The sequence below is a fragment of the Moschus berezovskii genome, chromosome 14, assembly GCF_049115385.1.
Source record: "Moschus berezovskii isolate FMDL1 chromosome 14, NW_MosBer_1.0, whole genome shotgun sequence".
Taxonomy (NCBI): Eukaryota; Metazoa; Chordata; class Mammalia; order Artiodactyla; family Moschidae; genus Moschus; species Moschus berezovskii.
Window position 1 is genome coordinate 83,718,356 of NC_142473.1, and position 24,866 is coordinate 83,743,221.

The window sequence follows — 24,866 nt, forward strand, 5'->3', positions numbered from 1 at the left end:
GCATTTATCTCTGCCCTAATTTTTACAATTTCTTTCCTTCTACTGACCCTGGGGTTCTTCATTTCTTCCTTTTCTAGTTGCTTTAGATGTAGAGTTAGGTTATTTAGTTGACTTTTTTCTTGTTTCCTGAGGTGTGCCTGTATTGCTATGAACTTCCCCCTTAGCACTGCTTTTACAGTGTCCCAGAGGTTTTGGGTTGTTGTGTTTTCATTTTCATTCATTTCTATGCATATTTTTATTTCTCTTTTGATTTCTCCTATGATTTGTTCGTTGTTCAGCAGCGTGTTGTTCAGCCTCCATATGTTGGCATGTTTAATAGTTTTTCTCCCATAATTGAGATCTAATTTTACTGCATTGTGGTCAGAAAAGATGCATGGAATGATTTCAACTTTTTTGAATTTACCAAGGCTAGATTTATGGCCCAGGATGTGATCTATCCTGGAAAAGGTTCCATGTGCACTTGAGAAAAAGGTGAAATTCATTGTTTTGGGGTGAAATGTCCTATAGATATCAATTAGGTCTAACTGGTCTATTGTATCATTTAAAGATTGTGTTTCCTTGTTAATTTTCTGTTTAGTTGATCTATCCATAGATGCAAGTGGGGTATTAAAATCTCCCACTATTATTGCATTATTGTTAATTTCCCGTTTCATACTTGTTAGTAATTGTCTTATATATTGCGGTGCTCCTATGTTGGGTGCATAAATATTTATAATTGTTATATCTTCATCTTGGATTGATCCTTTGATCATTATGTAGTTTCCTTCTTTGTCTCTTTTCACGGCCTTTGTTTTAAAGTCTATTTTATCTGATATGAGTATTGCTACTCCTGCTTTCTTTTGGTCTCTATTTGCATGGAATATCTTTTTCCAGCCCTTCACTTTCAGTCTGTATGTGTCCCTCGTTTTGAGGTGGGTCTCTTGCAGACAACATATATGGGGGTCTTGTTTTTGTATCCATTCAGCCAGCCTTTGTCTTTTGGTTGGGGCATTCAACCCATTGACGTTTAAGGTAATTATTGATAAGTACGATCCCGTAGCCATTTTCTTTATTGCTTTGGGTTCGAGTTTATACACCCTTTCTGTGTTTCCTGTTTAGAAAAGATCCTTTAGCATTTGTTGGAGAGCTGGTTTGGTAATGCTGAATTCTCTCAGCTTTTGCTTGTCTGTAAAGCTTTTGACTTCTCCTTCATATTTGAATGAGATCCTTGCTGGGTACAGTAGTCTGGGCTGTAGGTTATTTTCTTTCATCACTTTAAGTATGTCTTGCCATTCCCTCCTGGCCTGAAGAGTTTCTGTTGAAAGATCAGCTGTTATCCTTATGGGAATCCCCTTGTGTGTTATTTGCTGTTTTTCCCTTGCTGCTTTTAATATTTGTTCTTTGTGTTTGATCTTTGTTAATTTGATTAATATGTGTCTAGGAGTATTTCTTATATGCAGAGTACATCATGAGGAACGCTGGGCTGGAAGAAGCACAAGCTGGAATCAAGATTGCTGGGAGAAATATCAATAACCTCAGATATGCAGATGACACTACCCTTATGGCAGAAAGTGAAGAGGAACTCAAAAGCCTCTTGATGAAAGTGAAAGAGGAGAGTGAAAAGGTTGGCTTGAAGCTCAACATTCAGAAAACAAAGATCATGGCATCTGGTCCCATCACTTCATGGGAAATAGATGGAAAAACAGTGGAAACAGTGTCAGACTTTGTTTTTTTGGGCTCCAAAATCACTGCAGATGCTGATTGCAGCCATGAAATTAAAAGACGCTTGCTCCTTGGAAGGAAAGTTATGACCAACCTTGATAGTATATTAAAAAGCAGAGACATTACTTTGCCGACCAAGGTCCGTCTAGTCAAGGCAATGGTTTTTCCCGTGGTCATGTATGGATGTGAGAGTTGGACTGTGAAGAAAGCTGATCGCCGAAGAATCGATGCTTTTGAACTGTGGTGTTGGAGAAGACTCTTGAGAGTCCCTTATACTGCAAGGAGATCCAACCAGTCCATTCTAAAGGAGATCAATCCTGGATGTTCATTGGAGGGACTGATGCTAAAGCTGAAACTCCAATACTTTGGCCACCTCATGAGACGAGTTGACTCACTGGAAAAGACTCTGATGCTGGGAAAGGTTGGGGGCGGGAGGAGAAGGGGACGACGGAGAATGAGATGGCTGGATGGCATCACCGACTCTGTGGACATGAGTTTGAGTGTACTCCGGGAGTTGGTGATGGACAGGGAGGCCTGGCGTGCTGTGATTCATGGGGTCGCGGAGAGTCGGACACGACTGAGCGACTGAACTGACTGAACTGAGGAGTATTTCGCCTTGGGTTTATCCTGTTGGGGACTCTCTGGGTTTCTTGGACTTGGGTGATTATTTCTTTCCCTATTTTAGGGAAGTTTTCAACTATTATCTCCTCAAGTATTCTCTCATGGTCTTTCTTTTTGTCTTCTTCTTCTGGGATTCCTATGATTCGAATGTTGGAGCGTTTAACATTGTCCCAGAGGTCTCTAATATTGTTCTCATTTCTTTTAATTTGTTTTTCTTTTTTCCTCTCTGTTTCATTTATTTCTACAATTATATCTTCTAGCTCGCTTATCCTGTCTTCTGCCTCTGTTATTCTACTGTTTGCTCCCTCCAGAGTGTTTCTGATCTCATCTATTGTATTATTCATTGTATATTGACACTTTTTTATTTCCTCTAAGTCCTTATTAAACCTTTCTTCCATCTTCTCAATCCTTTTCTCCAGGTTATTTATCTGTAACTCCATTTTGCTTTCAAGATTTTGAATCATTTTCACCACCAAAATTCGAAATTCTTTTTCATGTAGATTCCCTATATCTTCCTCTTTTGTTTGTGTTGGTGGGCATTTATCTTGTTCCTTTACTTGCTGGGTATTTCTCTGCCTCTTCATCTTGCTTATAATGCTTTGCTTGGGGTGGCCTTTCCCTCTTCTGGCCATTTGTGGAGATCTCTTTATTATGTAGTTTCCTCTCTGTGTGTGGGGTTGGACAGGTGACTTGTCAAGGTTCCCTGGTTATGTAAGCCTGTGTCGGTGTTCTGGTGGGTGGAGCTGGATTTGTTCTCTCTGGAGTGCAATGAAGTGTCCAGTAATGAGTTATGAGATGTCAGTAGGTTTGGAGTGACTTTGGGCAGCCTGTATATTGAAGCTCAGGGCTAGTTTCCTGTGTTACTGGAGAATTTGCGTGGTATGTCTTGCTCTGGAACTTGTTGACCTTTGGGTTTAGCGTAGGTATGGAGACGTTTGATGAGCTCCTATCGATTAATGTTCCCTGGAGTCAGGACTTCTCTGGTGTTCTCAGGATTCGGGCTTAAGCCTCTTGCCTCTGGTTTTTGGTCTTATTCTTGGAGTAGTCTCTAGACGTCTCTATCTGTCATTTCCAATGTGGTTCCCTCTGTTTTAGCTTCTGTCTGCTGGTCTCTTCAGTGTCTAATTTCCGCCCTGATACTAGGGGGTGGGTGGACACTTTTTAAGGCTCAGTTGTTCAGTCCTGTTCTGGGAAGGGAGGACCGCTGCAGACAAATATCTCTGGCGTCTGTGGGGAGTGCTCGCAGCGTCTCGGCCACACTGGGTTTGCCCCCGCTCACAGCACGTATGCTGTCCCAGTCTACACTGCACAGGCTCTAGGTTGCTCTGCCGGGAACTGTCCGAGGCCGGCACCGGGTTGTATGCACTTCCCAGGTCTGAGCGGCTCAAGTTCAGGTTCTCAGGTACTCCACAAAGGCGCAGACTTGGTTGGGCCTGCGTTTTGTGCCTTCCCCAGTCCGAGCAGCTCATGGGACCAGGTGTTTGGCGAGCACGGTCTCTGCGACTTATCGCCTCCCCAGTCCCCGCCACTCAGTTTTCTGGGTGTACAACCGGCACACCTTCTCAGGGGGATATCGACCGGCCCGAGCCCAAGAAGTCCTGATTAGCAACAAGCCTGTCTGCAGTTTGTATCGGATGCCTTTCTGGGGCCGCGGTTGCCCGCTCCGGCTCTGGCTGCTCTCCCTGCCTGTCTGGGCAGGGGATGGGGGATGGGCCGACCGCAGCCGGCTCGCTCTGCTCAGTCCTTTATTCTGTGAGCGGGGCTGGCCGAGTCATACGTTAGAGCTTTCCGCCTTTTCGTGGGGAAGCTATCCCACAGTCTGCTTTGCTCTCCCCAGTTCTCTCAAATTGTTCTCGCGGCATTCAAGCCCAGTCCTCTCTCTAAGCAGTTCAGCCGGCTCCTCCCTGCCCAGCCCCCGCTTGCTAATGGCGTATGCAGGCGTCCACGCTGCTTCTCCGCTGGGAGTTACCGTTTGGCGGGTAATCTGTTGGTTTTAAAAAAATCTTAAAAAAAAAAGAGGGTTATATGGCCCTCTGAGCTTCCAAGGCTCGCCACAGATTCTCCAGTGAGAATGTTTCCTGGTGTTTGGAAACTTCTCTCTTTTTAAAGCCTCCCTTCCCTGGACGGAGCTCCGTCCTTACTTCTTTTGTTTCACTTTTTATCTTTTATGTTTTTTCCTACCTCCTTTCGAAGACATTGGGCTGCTTTTCTGGGTGCCTGACGTCCTCTGCCAGCATTCAGAAGTTGTTTTGTGGACTTTACTCGCGTTCAAAAGTTCTTTTGATGAATTTGTGGAGGAGAGAGTGGTCTCGCCGTCCTATTCCTCCGCCATCTTGTCAAGGCAACCTAGTTCATTCTTTAAAGTGTCTATTGTTTTCTAATATTTGCATTTAAATCTACAAAATTTTCTCTAATCACACAGTTAGCTGCATCCAGCTAATTTATACACACTGCAATGTATTATACATAGTCCTCTATGTATATTAATATATTTATCTTTTATAAATATTTTTCATGTAGTTTTTATATACATGTATATCATAATGTTTCTGTTGAAAATATATTTTTGAAAATAGTCATGAATGATTTTAGGCTAAATAATTGGAAAATATTACATTTTTTTATAAATTTCTATTTAAAGTACATATGTGCTTTATGATTTAAGTTCTTAGAAATATATTGCAAATTGTGTCATGGCCTTAGGTGTTTTCTACTTTGATGGATGCCCCGTGAGAACTTTGAGATGAATGGAACAGTCCCACAAATACTTTTTTCTTTTCCTAGTATGATACTAAAACTGATAAAAGTTTCTATCAATTGTGTCTGAAATTATGTGACACCTTTTATCTGCATTTGAAATAAGGTTTAAATGACTTGTTCTGAAATTAACATTCATGATTGCAAATTGGTTCAGATATCATCTTCAAAGATAAAGCTTAAACTTAAAAAGATTTGCTTGTTTTGAAGAACATAATTTCACAAGAATGTTTTCACATATTTCATTTCTGCCCAGATTTGAATTCTCTTTGGGTGATATGACCTAAATTTGCTTTTCATGATTTTTTCCCAGAGGGCAGAATTCTATGTCTTGTTCCACACGGTGATTGTTCTTGTACCATCTCTGGAGATCTACCCTCAAAATTATGATTAAGGTCCCAATGAATTTAATTAGACAAAATCATACTTGGAGATGCAGGAATTGAATGACTCAGTTGTATGTGCTGCACTTAAATGTAGACAAAGTGCTTATAGCCCTTTGCCAGGACCTGAGGAGCGTTTGTCTACAACAGTAGACATGATTGGCTTCTTCTGGAGCTGAAATGATGGACTCAGAACATAATCAAATGTGTATATGAAATTATTTGCCATCCTTCAGGAACACTAAAGTTCAACAACACTGTATGAAGACAGGACAGTAAGTGATTAATAATCAAAATGTTGCAACCGCTATTTCACTATTTTACTTTGACTGCTATAAGCGCAAACAGGAAATATTTTATTATATTTTATTAAATATTTAAAATATTTTATTATAAACAATTTACACATAGTTTGAAGTTTTTTCTCTCTGTCTGATTAACACACTGATTTAATATTCATTTGTTATCAGGACAAATCCAGCCAACAGTGAACATTCTGAGTTTCTGTTCACAATCAAGATTCAGAGATCCTTAGGAAATAGAACGTTCATATTCATTTTGAAAATCTCAGTAATTTGAAAAGTAATTTTTAAAAATAACTGAGATGATTTTGATGTTCTTCAATCATGGAAAGCTTTGGTCACAAGGAAGCAGTTCAGGTGCTGTGAGGCTGCATGAATCTTGCTCTTTGCATTACCAGAGACAGCGTCAGTGCCTGAAGGACCAGCAGGAAAGAACCAGAGGCCAGAACACGAATTGAACAGCTTTCTTCACAGGCAGGTAACCCAGGAAGCACATTTAGAAACAAAACTCTGAACGAGGCTTTCAATTTTGCAAGAGTACGTTGGCGAGGTGAACTTTCTTACTTGCTCAGTCATGTCCAACACTTTGGGACCATTTGGATTGTAGCCCACCAGGCTCCCCTGTCCATGGGATTTTCTAGGCAAGAATACTGGAGTGGGTTGCCATTTCCTCTGCAGAGGGATCTTCCTGACCCAGAGACTGAACCCGCACCTCCTGTGTAGCCTGCATAGAAGGCTGATTCTTTGCCCACTGAGCCATCAGGGAAGCCCAGGATGGGGTTAGAATTCAATCTTTTAGAGTTTTCCTTTGTGATTTTCATAATAAGTCATGTTAGAACTCCATGATGATTATTAAATATGTGGATTCAATAGATTGATTCTTTTCTGTAATACTTCTTCTGACTAATTTCATATAATAATGATCTGGAAAAAAGTTACTTACTTGAAAATAAAGTATCCGTAGAAATTAATTTCAAAGGCAATAATCTGGGGATAGTTTCATGGGTAGAGATATATAAATCTGATAATAGTTTTAAATTATATGTTCTCTAAACATTGTGTGTTAATTAAAAGATGAGGTATCACCTGTAGACCTTGACTGAGTGACCCTCAAGAACTTGAACAAATACTGTAATAAGCAAACCTTGACTTAAAGTCCTATTGTTTTGTTCACAGGTGGGCTTAGGCATCCTATCTCGTTTGTTGGCCATTTAGAAGCAGTTTTCTGTTAATTTTTTTGATTCCATATTTCATGCTTTTATATATATCTTTTCTTCACTAGATGATAACTCTCTATATCATCCAATACGTAAGTCTTTCTTTAAGCATTTCATCTACTGCTATTTTGGTATCATTTCCTAAATCCTTAAAAAACATGAAATTGTCAAATAAACCTATTTGAGATTTCAAGGATTGGTTAAGAATATTCTTCCAACTCCAATTAAAATAAATAAATTAAAAAATAAAAGAATATTCTTCCAACCCTAGAATGAAGAAGTGTACCTGTTTTATGAAATGGATAGTAAATATAAAGTAAATCTTGCTTTACCTTTTAAATAAACTTTTAATCAATTTTTTATTTTTAATAGATATTATCTATATGTACAATAATTAGCTTCCAGGTGGAAAGCTAATAGTAACACTTCATTTATTTAATGATGTATCCTTTTCCCACAAATGTCTCTAATTAATTGCCTCTCCATTAGTGTACAAGATTTTGAGTTTAAGGATGATGTTTTAATAAGCCTTGATCATAATAATAATCTGAAAGTATAAGAACCATACTGCTCATTTGTTGAATGAATGAACAAATTATCATAACACATCAGGACGTCAGTCATAATAATTATATTTATAGGAAATGTTGTCCTGAACTCTGAAATAAAAGATGCAGAAAGGCCTATGGAACAAAGAAACAATGCAACTGAGTTTGTCCTCTTGGGGCTCACTCAGAGCCCCCAGGGTCAGAAAATATTACTTGTCGTCTTCTTGCTGATCTACGTTGTGACCATGGTGGGCAATCTCCTCATTGTCCTGCCTGTGGCGTCCAGCCCAGCTCTGGATGACCCTATGTACTTCTTTCTTGGCAACTTATCATTTATGGATGCTGTTTATTCTACTACAGTCACCCCAAATATGATTATAGACTTATTCTATGCAAAAAAAAATCATTTCATTCCAAGCTTGCATGATCCAACCTTTTACAGAGCACTTATTTGGTGGCGCTGAGATTTTACTCCTGGTGGTCATGGCCTATGACCGCTACATGGCCATCTGCAAACCTCTGCATTATATGACAGTCATGAATCAGCGGGTATGCGTTCTCTTACTGCTGTTAGCCTGGACTGGTGGGTTTTTACACGCTATCGTTCATATTCTCTCTGTTTACAATCTCCCCTTCTGTGGTCCCAATGTCACTGACCACTTCGGATGTGACATGTGCCCCTTGTTAACACTGGCTTGCACTGACATCTGTGTTATCGGCTTCACGGAGCTGGCCAATGACGGGGCCATCTGCGTGGTCCTCTTCAGGCTCTTGCTCATCTCCTACGGGGTCATCCTGCGCTCCCTGAAGAACCTTGGTCAGGGAGGGAGGCGCAGAGCCTGTCCACCTGTGGCTCCCACATCACTGCGGTGGTCCTCTTCTTTGTGCCCTGTATTTTTCTGTATGTGAGACCTCCTTCCACTTTGCCCTTCGATAAATCCTTGGCCGTGTTGGACACCATTGTTACCCCTATGCTGAACCCTCTAATCTATACTCTGAGAAATGAAGAGATGCAAAATGCCATGAAAAAGCTCTGGATCAAAAGAAGAAAATGAGGCTGTAGGGAAATATGTCACCTATTTTCAATGAAAAATTGCTCTTCTCAGGAAAGCAATGTGTGATTTTTTAACTGTAGTATCTCCTCACGCTAAATAACTTGGGTATGATGAAAAATATCTCTTATTGAATAATTTGAATGATCAAAATATATTTTAATATTTTCAAAATTTCCTAGTTCAAAAAAATATATATATATATTTGTTTGAAATGCATTTTTATGATTTCCATGATTTCTTGGGGGAAGTACATATAATTTGGGGGTATAAAATGTCTCTTTGAGACTATAGATTTATGTTCTATATGATGAGTTAAGCTATATAGTTAACACTGTTACTTTATTAGATTAGGGGAAGATTTTACCATATTTCTCTCCAAAATAATGGAATATTTTTCAGAATTAATAGGGTTTGTTATATTACAGATTTCAGAAAAAATAATTAAAAATATAAATTCCTCCACACACAAACACACTTATTAATATTTGAAGTATAGATACAATTTTTCTATCTGCAAGATACTTTATGTATACATAATTTTGTTTCTGTTGCTTAACATCTTAAGATTGAAGAAGAATGTTTCAAAGATTTAAATTTAATAGCAAGGCCATGTTTATAAAAATAATCTAAAGGAATGAAATTTTATGTAGAATAAAACTAAATCTTAATTTTCCAAGTGTTATAATTATGAATGTTTTAAAATAAATGTGCTATTTTAATATTTTTTGCTTTTATATTTCTATTACCATATCACTTTGGAAAAATTCCATTTCCTTCAAGTGATTTCATATATTTTAACCACTTTTTTGAAAATAACTTAAAAAAAAAAAACTTGATGAAAGTGAAAGTCATGTCTGACTTTTTGTGACCCCATGGAATGTAGTCCATGGAATTCTCCAGGTCAGAATACTGGAGTGGGTAGCTGATCCCTTCAGATCTTCCCAACTCAGGAATCAAACCCAGATCTTTCCCGCATTGCAGGTAGATTCTTTACCAGCTGAGCCACCAGAAAATTCCAAAAACACTTTATATTTTAATCAATCGAGAATTTATTTTCATTTGTCATGGGCAAAGACATAAGTCTGTTTTCCCTAAAGAGGTAAAACAGTCTGCCAACAAAGTGATTCGTTTCACACAGCTTGAAAAGCTCCTACTTAGTAGGTCGTACTTTACAGCATCTAAGATGTTCAGTTCTGGGGCACTTTCTCCACTTCTCCATCTCCTCTCTCACCTTTCCCTTATCCTCTAAACTTTAGGGTCGTTGTGTAAAGTTCGAAAATTTCCATAAAAGCATATTTAGCACATCATTGCTCAATATGGTTATGCTTTCCCTTCTCCAGGGGATCTTCCTGACCCTGGGATTGAACCCAGGTCTCCTGCATTGCAGGTGGATTCTTTACCAGCTGAGCCACAAGGGAAGCCCAAGAAAGCTGGAGCGGGTAGCCTATCCCTTCTCCAGGCGATATTCCTGACCCAGGAATCAAAATGGGGTCTCCTATATTGCAAGCAGATTCTTTACCAACTGGAAGTCCAGCGTGTCATAGCACAACATAATTATTCTGAAGAAACTGGCATGTTTTAGTATTTTGCTTTCCTATCTAGAATAAATACATATTGTGAAGGATTAAATGATATCTCAAGAAAAGTTTTAATCATCTCCTAAAAGTGAAGACAAATCTTGCATTTTGGCTTCCTTTTTGAAAAAGAGGATTTTTTTATATACATTTGATTCATGTTTTCAATGAACTGTTGGTCAGAAAGGTCTTAGTGTCTTTTGCTGGCCTGAACTAAAGCATAATTTTCAAAGCCATGGGCATATGTCCGTATCCAAACATTCATCGGTCTGTGTTCAGCAATACACAACTGCGTGTGCTTCTACACACTCAGATCTGTATCACCTTCACGTGATTGTGACCACTTGTATATACATATTCAATAATATATAGTCTGTATTGAACTGCATGTCTGCATCTCCATGTAAAAACAATCAGGTATGTATAAAACAATACATTGATCAGTACCTGATTACCAATAAGGATCCATTTGTTTATGTATATGTTTTTGATATAATCACACACAGGGATGCATCTTTCCATTCACTGCCTTGTATCTGATCATATAAATTTAGGCAGTATGTGTCTGAACGATTCTTCTATTCCAAGTGGCATGAATTAAGGTCATTCTTTGGTAATCCGCATATTGTTGGGCTTTTAAGGAGGGTCCAAGAAAGATGGCTACACTTACATGAATGGTGCCTTGGTAGGGTTGGCTATAAGACGGGGCCCTCTGGGTCTGTTTTCTTTTCCGAATAGATTCAGGGCTTTGTAGACAGTGTCTAACAAGTGAGGTTGCCAACTTGTAAAAAAGTCATCCTAGGACTCTCAGAGGGTGAAGGTAAAAACTTTCATGTTAGTTAAGTCTCATCTCATTTTATCAGCCTGAAGTCCCAGATCTCAAGTTCTAAATCTAGACTTCTTCCACATGTTAAAGGAAACAATTAACAAATGAAAAGGCAACCTGAAGAATTAGAGGAAATATTTGCAGATCACATATTCATAAGGAATTAATATCTAAAATATATAAGGAATTCCTACAACTAAATAACATAAAAACAAATAACCTGATTTAAAAATGGGAAAGGAACTGAATAGACATTTCTCCAATGAAAACATAGGAATCGCCACAGGAACATGAGAAGGTGCTCGACATCACTAATCATCAGAGAAATGCAACTCACAACAAAAGAGGAGATCGCCTTTCATCTGTTAGGATGGCCATATGAGATCTATATGAGACAAAAAAGTTTGGTGAGGATGTAGAGAAAAATGGAACTCTACTGTTAATTGGACTATAACTTTTTCAATCACTACAGTGAACATTAGGGAGGTTTCTCAATCTATTGAAAAGAAAACCATTGTATAATGCAATTCTGCTTTTGTATGTTTATTCAAGAATATGAAATCAGGAATCTCAAGGGTCATCTCTACTCCCGTGTTCATTGCAGCATTATTCACAATAGCCAAGAACTGGAAACAACCAAGTGCACACTGAGGATGAATGGATAGAAGAAAAATGATATATAAATATATACACACATGTATATATAATGGACTTTCATTCAGCAATATAAAAGAAGGGTATCTTGAAATTTGTGAAAACATAAAGGAATTTTAATGGCACTATGCCAAGTGAAATAAGCAGAAATAGACAAATACTCTATGATCTCACTTATAAGTGAAATTAAGAAAACAAACAAAAAAACCACAGAGATGCAGAGAGAAGAATGTTGATTATCAAGGGCTGGAGGATTAGGGTTAAAAAATGCCATTAAGTTCAGTTCAGTTCAGTTCAGTCCCTCAACCGTGTCCGACTCTTTGCCACTCCATGAACCGCAGCACGCCAGGCCTCCCTGTCCATCACCAGCTCCCAGAGTCCACCCAAACCCACGTCCACTGAGTCGGTGATGCCATCCAGCCATCTCATCCTCTGTCGTCCCCTTCTCCTCCTGCGCTGAATCTTTCCCAACATCAGGGTCTTTTCAAATGAGTCAGCTCTTTGCATCAAGTGGCCAAAGGATTGGAGTTTCAACTTCAACATCAGTCCTTCCAATGAACACCCAGGATTGATCTCCTTTGGAATGGACTGGTTGGATCTCCTTATAGTTCAAGGGACTCTTAAGAGTCTCCTCCAACACCACAGTTCAAAAGCATCAATTCTTTGGCAATCAGCTTTCTTCACAGTCCAACTCTCACATCCATACATTACCACTGGAAAAACCATAGCCTTGACTAGATGGACCTTTGTTGGCAAAGTAATGTCTCTGCTTTTTAATACGCTGTCTAGGTTGGTCATAACTCTCCTTCCAAGGAGTAAGCATCTTTTAATTTCATGGCTGCAGTCACCATCTGCACTGATTTTGGAGCCCCAGAAAATAAAGTCAGCCACTGTTTCCACTGTTTCCCCATCTATTTGCCATGAAGTGATGGGACCAGATGCCATGACCTTCATTTTCTGAATGTGGAGCTTTGAGCCAACTTTTTCACTCTCCTCTTTCACTTTCATCAAGAGGCTTTTGAGTTCCTCTTCACTTTCTGCCATAAGGGTGGTGTCATCTGCATGTCTGAGGTTATTGATATTTCTCCCAGCAATTTGATTCCAGCTTGTGCTTCTTCCAGTCCAGCGTTCCTCATGATGTACTCTGCATATAAATTAAATAAGCAGGGTGACAATATACAACCTTGACGTACTCCTTTTCCTATTTGGAACCAGTCTGTTGTTCCATGTCCAGTTCTAACTGTTGCCTCCTGACCTGCATACAGGTTTCTCAAGAGGCAGGTCAGGTGGTCTGGTATTCCCATCTATTTCGGAATTTTCCACAATTTATTTTGATCCTCACAGTCAAATGCTTTGGCATAGTCAATAAAGCAGAAATAGATAGAGATGTTTTTTCTGGAACTCTCAGAATGTTATTAAACAGGAGTGCAATTTCAGATGGGAAATGATCCAATATGAAGATTTCATTTCTATCATGATCTCTATATTTTCATATTTGATCATTAGACAGCTCTTCCCATACCTCTCATCTGACACTAACAGCAGCTCTGGAAGGTAGGCATTATTATGTTTATTCCCGTTTCACAGATGTAAAAAAATGAGATGCAAAAAAGTCAATATCTAGCCAATATAATAGACAGACCTGGTATTCAGATCTTCATTCTTCTAACTCCAAATATGATATTCATTCAAATATTTCACAGAATAGCAGAAAAAAGGCTGCATTCATGAGAACCTCTCTTGTACTAATTTAATGTTTTTTCTGTTACAACTACACACTTACGTAGTGTGTTTGTATACATAAGCTTCAGTTCTAAGAAAACTGTGTGACCTACTAACATCTAGAATGATAAGGAATATAAAACAGAAAGAAGATGTTTGCCAGTGATCTCTTGGTACATACCTGATATACCTAATATGTAAAATTATATTGAATTTCTTTTTCTGTTGAGTAAAAGCTATTAGTAATTATAAAAGTTAATTGTACTATTTTTAACATACAGAAGTATTCTCAAATTGTCACAAAATGTGATAAAATTAAAATGCAGGACTCTAATTTTACAGAAAAATGGAGGATAAGAAAGGACAAATAATTGGATCACAGAACATATAAGTCGGCTTTGAGCCCAAATACTCTTATTCTACGACGTGTGTTTTTTCCATTGTATCTAATTTCTTGGGGTTAGTGTTTGATTATGATTTGCTATATATTTTCTTGTTTACATACCATATGGATTGACACTTCATTAGTTTAACTATTATTAGTAGAAATTAAATGCAGGTGATTTTCAAAAGCACACAGTAAAATGTGTCCAAAAAGCAATTTCAGCATTAGAATTTGAAAACTGCAATAGGAGATTATTTATAAGAAACATCAAAAAAGAAAGAAAAGAAACAGGATACATTATTCCACAGTTAAATAAAGTACTTCTCAGCTGAACAACTTACCTGACTTATAACTTATAAGACTTTGCTGTGGATTAATTTTGACTCTTTTTAAAAATGAAGTATGATGTGAATCCACCCTGTGTGTACATGTGTCCCCATCCTGAACCCCTCTCCCACCTCCCTCCCCATCCCATCCCTCTGGGTCATCCCAGTGCACCAATGCAAGGCAAAACTACTACAATATTGTAAAGTAATTAGCTCCAATTAAAATAAATAAATTTATATCAATAAATAAAAATGAAGTATGTTACTAAAATACAAATGTGTATATATGCCATAAACATGTTTATAGTTTCTTCTTTTGACAGAGACATCCAGTCTCCCACTTCATGGGTGCCATATGTTCTATTGAAAAAATCAATGAACTCCATGATGTAACGATATATAGCAAGTGTATTTTTGTTAGGAAAACATTATATTGAGTAAGAAAACTAGTTTCAGAATCAGGAGACATGAGTTTTGTTTCACATTATTGCATTCTACAATCTTAAGTAGTTTTCCTCTATCTAAAAGTAGTTTACCCTAGGAAACTGGAAGTTGTGTCCAAGTTCTGTGATTTTGCCTAAGCCGTTATGTTTATTGACATAAATATTTATCATAATTGTTTCTACTTCAATTTGAAGGAACAGTGAAAGATTTATGAGACCACAGCCCAGAACTTTTCAATTACTGGTAAACAATCTAGATGTCCTTCTGGGATCAAAGGATTTTGGTTTGGGCTAATCCCATGGGGTCACAGAGTCAGACATGATTTAGTGACTGAACAGCAATACAACATGAGTTCTGTCTTGAGTGCTTTAGTGTTTTGAGAACATGTTTCTCTATTGAATTGAAATGCACGAAGTTGCCCATAAGATTATTCTGGCAGGTATTGGGTTTTGTAAAGTTAGTCCCTGAAACGATCAAACATCAAAACACATTCAACTATTTTCTGATGTATGTATGATCCATACATAACATTTTTTGTTTTCATTCTAGTTTATCCTTCAAATTTGAGAATCTGTGTTGCTGTCTTTCCAGGGTTTTAAGCCACTCTTTTTGGATGTGTATTTTGGAAATAAACTTTTCTGGTATAGTGCCAAGAACTCTTCTTTTGAAAAATTATTTTCATGGGCAATCTTTGTTGATTTAGACCTAATTCCATGTGGCTCAGATGGTAAAGAATCTGCTTGAAATGTGGGAGACCTGAGTTTGATCTCTGGGTGAGGAAGATCCCCTGAAAAAGGGAATGGTAACCCACTTCAGTATTTTTGCCTGGAAATTCCATAAACAGAGCAGCCTGGGGACTGCAGTTCATGGGGCTGTAAAGAATCAGACATGCCTGAGTGCCTAACACTTTCACTTTCCACTCTTCCCCTTTTATGCTTCTCCAGTACTCTTGCCTGGAGAAGCCCATGGTTGGAGAAGCCTGGTGGGCTGCAGTCCATGGGGTCACTAGGAGTCAGACAGGACTGAGCGACTTCACTTTCACTTTTCACTTTCACGCATTGGAGAAGGAAATGGCAACCCACTCCAGTGTTCTTGCCTGGAGAATCCCAGGGACGGGGGAGCCTGATGGGCTGCCATCTATGGGGTCACACAGAGTTGGACACGACTGAAGTGACTTAGCAGCAGCAGCAGCGGGACTTTTGGAGCTGGGCTAAACAGACGTAGGGGTTCTAAGGCAATCTATTTGCCCAGTATGTTAGCTATTTAAGTGGAAACTGGGTGACCTCTTAATGGACTATAGTGAGTAGAGTTCAGTCTATTTTGAGGTTCAGAATGATGACTTTTTCAGTATATGCTAATTCTCTAATCTCACTCTTTAATTTCAGAGCTGAAAGAAGAGTTCAAGACACTTTCATAATACTTCAGCAAAATCCATATTTATCATAGTTCTTTAGATAGGCTCAAATCCTCATTCAAACTGTTTTTGGCATCTGCCTTCACAAATATAATTGCAGAACTATAATAATAAAATTCCCAGCCAACCTATTAATAGGTTTAGTCACATGGTTTCAGTTTTCTTAATCGCTTTTCCTTCACGATGCATGCTGCTCACAGTGATTATATTCTCCGGAACTCCCACACACTTATGTCCAGCTTATGTTTCTCTCTAAAGAAAGCATATTTGAATATTTTGAGTAAGTGTAGATATATGTATAGGAATATCAATGCATTGAATTTGGTTGAATTCAATTTATTTACAAAATAATTTCAAACTTCAGTGTTTCTTTTTATAGATAATTGCAAAGGGTCTTAAAGTTGGTTGTAGCATAAACATGTCATGTCTGTTTAGTTGTAAAACATAATTTAAAGACAAAAGCCCTGGCCCAGGATTTAATGATGTGATTCTTCACTTTCCCTTGGTAAATGGTGCTGCTATTCACTTTTTCCAATTGAGCTATTTCAAAACCTGAAAGATGATGCTGTGAAAGTGCTGTTCAATATGCCAGCAAATTTGGAAAACTCAGCAGTGGTCACAGGACTGGAAAATGTCAGCCTTCATTCCAATCCCAAAGAAAGGCAATGCCAAAGAATGCTCAAACTACCGCACAATTGCACTCATCTCACACGCTAGTAAAGTCATGCTCAAAATTCTCCAAGCCAGGCTTCAGCAATATGTGAACCGTGAACTCCCAGATGTTCAAGCACGTTTTAGAAAAGGCAGAGGCACAAGAGATCAGATTGCCAACATCCGCTGGATCATCAAAAAAGCAAGAGAGTTCCAGAAAAACATCTATTTCTGCTTCATTGACTATGCCAAAGCCTTTGACTGTGTGGATCACAATAAACTGTGGAACATTCTGAAAGAGATGGGAATCCCAGACCACCTGACCTGCCTCTTGAGAAACCTGTATGCAGGTCAGGAAGCAACAGTTAGAACTGGACATGGAACAACAGACTGGTTCCAAATAGGAAAAGGAGTACATCAAGGTTGTATATTGTCACCCTCCTTATTTAACTTATATGCAGAGCACATCGTGAGGAACGCTGGGCTGGAAGAAGCACAGGGTGGAATCAAGATTGCTGGGAGAAATATCAATAACCTCAGATATGCAGATGACACCACCCTTATGGCAGAAAGTGAAGAGGAACTCAAAGGCCTCTTGATGAAAGTGAAAGAGGAGAGTGAAAAGGTTGGCTTAAAGCTCAACATTCAGAAAACTAAGATCATGGCATCTGGTCCCATCACTTCATGGCAAATAGACGGGGAAACAGTGGAAACAGTGTCAGACTTTATTTTTTTGGGCTCCAAAATCACTGCAGACGCTGATTGCAGCCATGAAATTAAAAGACGCTTACTCCTTGGGAGAAAAGTTATGACCAACCTAGACAGTATGTTAAAAATCAGAGACATTACTTTGCCAACCAAGGTCCATCTAGTCAAGGCTATGGGTTTTCCCGTGGTCATGTATGGATGTGAGAGTTGGACTGTGAAGAAAGCTGATCGCTGAAGAATTGATGCTTTTGAACAGTGGTGTTGGAGAAGACTCTTGAGAGTCCCTTGGACTGCAAGGAGATCCAACCAGTCCATTCTAAAGGAGATCAATCCTGGGTGTTCATTGGAAGGACTGATGCTAAAGCTGAAACTGCAATACTTTGGCCACCTCATGCGACGAGTTGACTCACTGGAAAAGACTCTGATGCTGGGAGGGATTGGGGGCAGGAAGATAAGGGGACAACAGAGAATGAGATGGCTGAATGGCATCACCGACTCGATGGACATGAGTTTGAGTGAACTCCGGGAGTTGGTGATGGACAGGGAGGCCTGGCATGCTGTGATTCATGGGTCACAAAGAGTTGGACACGACTGAGCGACTGAACTGAACTGATTCACTTTTTCATGCTTCCTTGTTATAAACTGTGAATGTTATTGCCCATTTTAAATATTCCATAAAGATATTATAGGACTAAATTTAAATGTAAAATGCATTTTACCATTTTTTAATATAACTGAAGAATGGAATTACTTTCATCATTAACTTGTTAATCTAATTTCAGAATTGCCGCAGTAAAAAAGCACTTTGAAGAAGTACTATAAACTTTTTCTGTTATAAGTGCTAATATTTTTACAAAAGGGTTTGTAATTATCACTTAACATACATATGGAAACAATATTTATAAATTGTGATTAACATGAACAGTAGATCAATTAAAAATAAAATATCATAATAAAAATTAAAAATAAAACACACATCTAAGTGTTTAATTTATGTAGTATCAAATACTCAGGCTCCGTATTTAAGCTCATTTATTTTCGAATATCCAGTTTATGGTGACCCAGTGGTGGGTCAGAATTTGCCTGACAATGAAGGAGATGCAAGCGATAGAGTTTTGATCCCTGGCAGGCTATAGTCCATGGGGATCACAAAGAGTCGGATACCACTGAACACACAACACACACATAGACACACAAAATCCAAGTTTATAAGTGGTCAGCTTTTTCTCTTTTGAGATGATGCTTTGTTTTCATGTAGACTTATAGATGAAATTTCAAATCAGAGAGGAACATTGTAAAAGTTCCTCTCTGATGTTGTCACCTTATTTGAAATAATTGGTTTGTTGGCAAGACCTGATAATGATAGGGAAATACCCATGAGTTCCAATTAGTCACAGCAGGATGTTTCATAGATTTCGCCAACAGATAGGCTATATGGTAGCACTTTTAAGGCTTCTACAATGTTACTATTTATAAATCAAGAGACACTTACTGCAGCTGAGTTAGTTGAGATTTTTATCTTATGGCTTTTACTTCTTTCCTGATCAACTAACAGCTGCCTGGGGCCTAGCCATGGAGATATGTCAGACACTTTCATAGGTGAGATTATTTTTTTAGAAATCATATAATCATACATTCTCAGGTTTAAGTACATATTACAAATAGTACAATCAACCCTCATCCAAGCTTACCTTAGATTTAAATCCCTTCTTCAGCATACAAAATAACAAGAAAGGCAGACTCAGCTATAGTACTACCAATTTAAAACTAAGAATATTTTGGGGTCGTTTATTTCTTATTGATATATACTTAAATGGGCTTCCCTGGTGGCTCAGATGGTAAAGAATCTGCCTGTCAATGGAGGAGATGTGAGTGGGATCCCTGAGTCGGGAACATCCCCTGCAGAAGGGAATGACTACCCACTCCAGTATTCTTGCCTGGAGAATTTCATGGACAGAAGAGCCTGGAAGGCTACAGTCCATGCGGTCTCAAAGAGTTGGAGATAATGGAGTGACTAACACTTTCACTTTCTCTTTTCATATATTTAAATTGGTTGAATTAATAATATAATTAGTTGCAATTGCATAAGTTAGAGTAAATTTGAAAGTCAAATATGCATCCAAAATTTCCCTCACTTAATATCACAACTTTAGAATTTTTTTATGATGTTGAACAATTTTTAAAAGCATGGCTCTTAAAAAGTAGATATTATTCAAAAAGATGTACTACATATTATTCAAAGAGACGGACAATTAAAAGGAACTTTAATTATCTTTTTCCCCAGTATTGAACATTCCATGTTGTTAGAAATTTTCCACAATTCTTATTAATAATATTGGACAAATTTGTACATAATGATTTTTCTCTTTTAAAAGTATTTTACATTAGGGTTTATTCCTAAAAGAAGTATTGCAGAGCCAAAGAAAAAATGAAGAAAAAGTAATTTATATTTTTTCATAGTTGTTTCTAAAGTACTTTCATAAACTATGTTTAATTCTTACTTTATTTACACTATCCTCTCCTTTATCTGCTGGGGGATCCCGCTAAAGAATGAGGAAATGCTGTGACAATGGAGCACTTTGTTTCCACAGATGCTTAATGTTTCATCTTAGAGAATTTAAGATAAAGTTTTTATTCATTTATCTTTGAAAAGATATGCTTTATGAAATATATTTAATTGCATCTATTTCCCTTCTCCTTGGCAAGTTTAAAACTGCAAATTTCTTGTTGTATTAGTCACGCACTGTCTTGTAACCAGGAATGATGGTTGCTGTTGGAAGACGGTAGAAGAAGGCATGAGGATGTACGTAGCATAAACAAAGGGCTGGGAAGGTCGTTCCTACTGTGGATGTGTGAGCCGCTGCTGTTTGGTAATGGTAGGTCAGGCACTCAGGGCATTTAATAGCAACACCATTTATGACTTTGTATGAATAAGCATACGTCAATATACATGGCAAGTGTCCAGCAAATATCTGTTGACTGAGTGAACTTGTAGGAACAATAGCAAGTAATGGATTTTATATGTGTTTGTGGTAGTTGGTGCATACACACTTATATGTATGGTGCATTACCTGTCTCTCTAGCAAATTATTTCCGTTCTTCACATTAAATTTATATTTACAGAACTTGAAAGTATTTCCTTTGCTTGAAAGATCTTTGTGGGTTGAACACCCATATGCACTGAATTTTTTTTTTTTTAACCAAAACTGTGAAGAAAGCTGATCGCTGAAGAATGGATGCTTTTGAACTGTGGTGCTGGAGAAGACTCTTGGGAGTCCCTTGGACTGATAGGAGATCCAACCAGTCCATCCTAAAGGAGATCAGTCCTGGGTGTTCACTGGAAGGACTGATGCTAAAGCCGAAACTCCAATACTTTGGCTACCTCATGCGAAGAGTTGACTCACTGGAAAAGACTCTGATGCTGGCAGGGATTGGGGGCGGGAGGAGACGGGGACGACAGAGAATGAGATGGCTGGATGGCATCACCGACTCGATGGACATGAGTTTGAGTGAACTCCGGGAGTTGGTGATGGACAGGGAGGCCTGGTGTGCTGTGATTCATGGGGTCGCGGTGAGTCGGACACGACTGAGCGACTGAACTGAACTGAACTGAAGTTATGGGTTTCTCTGGTGTCTCAAATGGAAAAGAATCTGCTTGCAATGCAGGAGACCTGGGTTCAATCCCTGGTTTGGGAAGATCCCCTGGAGAAGGGGATGGCAACTCACTTCCGTATTCTTGCCTGGAGACTATCATGGACAGAGGAGCCTGAGGTCTGGCAGGCTACAGTCCATGGGGTTGCAAAGAGTCAGACACAACTGAGCAACTAACACACACACACACACACACACTGATGCAATGAATAAACAGAATATGTATATTACATTATATGTGGAGCAGAATTTTGAAAAATAAAATAATCAATTAATATATATACAAATTATCTTTAAAGTAAAATGATCCATAACATGCAAGGTCCGTCTAGTCAAGGCTATGGTTTTTCCCGTGGTCATGTATGGATGTGAGAGTTGGACTGTGAAGAAAGCTGATTGCCGAAGAATTGATGCTTTGGAAATGTGGTGTTGGAGAAGACTCTTGAGAGTTCCTTGGACTGCAAGGAGATCCAACCAGTCCAATCTAAAGGAGATCAGTCCTGGGTGTTCGTTGGAAGGACTGATGCTGAAGCTGAAACTGCAATACTTTGGCCACATCATGCGATGAGTTGACTCACTGGAAAAGACTCTGATGCTGGGAAAAGTTGGGGGCGGGAAGAAAAGGGGATGACGGAGAATGAGATGGCTGGATGGCATCACCGACTCTGTGGACATGAGTTTGAGTGAACACCGGGAGTTGGTGACAGACAGGGAGGCCTGGCGTGCTGTGATTCATGGGGTCGCAGAGAGTCAGACACGACTGAGCGAATGAACTGAACTGAAATGAAATATTTTCATGCTTACTCTGGAGGGTGTCCAGAAACTCTAAAACTGGAGTGCAGCTTCCCATCAAATTTCTCATACAGTACAGAGATCATAGATCAACAGTGCTGGAGGACAAGGGCATTTGAATTTCTGTTGAGTTTATGCTTTGGGGAAACAAGCATATCCTTACTTTTGGAGAATGACAATTTAATCCTAAACATTTACTCATCACCTGATAAGTTTCAGGCACTGCGGACATTACTCCATGCACTCTAGTGGGACAGGAAGGAAGCACAAGTGAATAGTTTATGTGTTCTGATAGGTACCAGAAAGGATGTTTCACCAAGGACTTATATATAGTTCCCTAAACTCGCTGTTTAGCTGATATTTCTTGATCATGTTTTTTCTTTCCAAAGTTGAGAGTCAAGATGCCAAACCGAAATTCCATCATGGAAAAGGGAATAACTCTTACCTGTGTACAGCAGTTGTTAGCCTATAAAATACATCTGAGAATTGTGATTTGTAACCTCACAGACACAGTGAAGGGCTTGAAGAACTGAGATGATGCAGCAAAGTCCAGTGGGGTCAGAACTGAAGAATTCAGATCTCAAGTAGACAGTCTACTGTTTTCTCGGTATATTTCACATCAAATTTGCCCTACAGATGGTTTACTGGTGACTGGTGCTAGGTATCTGAAGAGATGGGAAGCTTTATGGAGGAAATAAGAAAAAATTGAAACAAGTACTGGGACAAAGTGTCAAGGGCATACTCTGCAGTTACAGTGGTTGCACTATTTTGTTGTAAGTCAGACCACAATTTGTTGATGAACGAATATCATTCTTTGTTCCTTTGTAGGTAAGTCAGGCCCCAGGAAGCTGTTCCTTGCTGGATGGGTGTCTTCAGCCCTTCCAACAATGTGACTGAATTTGTTCTCCTGGGACTCACACAGAATCCACACCTGCGGAAAACACTCTTCATTGTCTTTCTGTTTATTTTTTTATTCACTGTTCTGTCCAATCTGCTCATCGTCATCACAATCTCCCTCAGCCCCACGCTTGCTGCTCCCATGTACTTCTTTCTCACTTACTTGGCTTTATTAGATGCATCCTTCACCTCAGTCACCACGCCTAAATTGATCATTGACCTGCTGTTCCAGAGTAGAGCCATCTCCTGGCGAGGATGCCTGACTCAGATTTTTTTGGAGCACTTCCTGGCAGCCTCCGAGGTCATCATCCTCACTGTCATGGCCTACGACCGCTATGTGGCCATCTGCAAGCCTCTGCACTACACGGCCATCATGCGACAGGGGCTCTGCCAGCTGCTGGGGGTGGTGGCCTGGATTGGAGGGCTCCTGCACGCCACTGTGCAGATTCTTTTCTTGATGGGCTTGACCTTCTGTGGTCCCAATGTCATTGACCACTTCACGTGTGATTTCTTCTCTCTGTTGGAACTCGCCTGCAGTGACACCTACAGGCTGGGAATGGTGGTGGCCGCCAACAGTGGAGGCATGTGCCTGCTCATCTTCTTTCTACTGCTCATCTCCTACACAGTCATCCTGAGCGCCCTGAAGTCCCGCGGCTCTGAAGGACGGCGCAGAGCCCTCTCTACATGCGGCGCCCACTTTACAGCAGTGGTGCTCTTCTTTGTGCCTTGTGTGTTCACCTACACGCGTCCCGTGGCCACCTATCCTGTGGACAAGTGGGTGACTGTGTTCTCTGCAATCCTCACGCCCATGTTAAATCCTATCATTTACACAGTGAGAAACGTGGAGGTGAAAAATGCCATGAGGAGACTGATGAAGAGAGTAACTTAGGCTATTCATGATACCAAGAAAGTGATGATTTATACACATATATGGGGAGGATTATACATGCTGTAAATTGTGGAAGTAAATTAGCAAATTTTGCAGACTATTCACAAAAACAGCATAGAAAACAGGCATTTTGACAACTTTCAAAAATACTTTGCCAAGACTTCTGTATTCATACTCACCGTTTCAGAATAGCCAATGGGAAGAATATCAACAATAAACCCCTAGTTTATTTATTGTAGAGTATATTTTTCCAGTGTCTTATTATTAATTTTTAAAAATTATTCAGATAAGCTACTTGGATGAAATTGATTTTTTCATATGACCTTCATGTCAAAAATCTTGTTTTTGCATAGCCTATGGTACAGCCAGTATAGAGATATACTTAGATAGATGCATGGCAGGGGGAGTTGGGGAAGTTTAAGAATCACTGCTGAATTTTCTATTAATTTTCCAAAATCAGCAAGAGGAAACACCTAGAAAAAGAGATAATAATAACTCACAAACTATTCCTTTTTTGGCACAAAAATTAAGCCAGAAATTTTGAAATTATTCTTTATTTGCTCTTATTTTACAAAGTATCTTCATGACTCATAGCTTTTCTTGAACACGGAGGAAATGCTTTTTTTTTTTTTTTTTTTAATGTCTCAAGGCTCGAGGAGCCATTTGAAACTAGAAGGGTAAACACCTTTTATTAAATTTCAATAGGAAATCATATGGGTAGACCCCAAAGCTCTACATTGATACATCTGGTACATATATTTACATTACTTGAAACTTTCATTGTCTGTCAAGCGTCTGTGTTTGAGTTGATTTAGTCATGTACTAAACTGGTGGTTTCATTATCATTAAACCCATTTTGTTGCTGTTGTTTAGTTGTTAAATCATGTCCAGCTCTTTTGAAACATCATGGACTGTAGCCCACCAAGCTTCTCTGTCCATGGGATTTCCCAGGCAAGAATACTGGAGTGGGTAACCATTCCCTTCTCCAAGGGATCTTCCTGACCCAGAGATTGAACCTCCGTCTCCTGCACTGACAAGCCAATTCTTTACCACTGAGCCACCTGGGAAGCCTATTCCCCCCACTTTAGAGAGAAACAAATTGAAGCTGAAACAAATTGTCTCAGCTCACATGCCCTTCCCCCATTAGTGAGTCAGGAACTATTACACTGGAATGCATCATCCTTTCAAAAGTTTCAGCTACAAGCTTCCAATCCAGGTCTCTAAAACCCAGTCTTACTTCTTTCCAATGTGGTGTGTTTAGGTGTATCAGTTCAGTTCAGTTCAGTTCAGTCACTCAGTTGTGTCTGACTGTACGACTCCATGGATTGCAGCACACCAGGAGAACAGAC

The 24,866-nt window shown here is 39.1% G+C and overlaps 1 protein-coding gene and 1 pseudogene across 1 annotated transcript; both read left to right on the top strand.

The window, feature by feature from the left end:
- Positions 1 to 7,666: 7,666 nt before the first annotated feature.
- On the top strand, positions 7,667 to 8,584 carry LOC129554119 (olfactory receptor 4A15-like; annotated as a pseudogene).
- Positions 8,585 to 22,593: 14,009 nt separating this feature from the next.
- On the top strand, positions 22,594 to 23,517 carry LOC129554120 (olfactory receptor 4C3D-like). The gene has a single exon (XM_055422751.2). It carries the CDS (start codon positions 22,594 to 22,596, stop codon positions 23,515 to 23,517), a length of 924 nt encoding a protein of 307 aa, XP_055278726.2.
- The last annotated feature ends 1,349 nt before the right edge of the window (positions 23,518 to 24,866 follow it).

Excerpts from the sequence above, each read along its gene's own strand:
- LOC129554120 (XM_055422751.2), top strand. The coding sequence starts at position 22,594 with ATGGGTGTCTTCAGCCCTTCCAACAATGTGACTGAATTTGTTCTCCTG.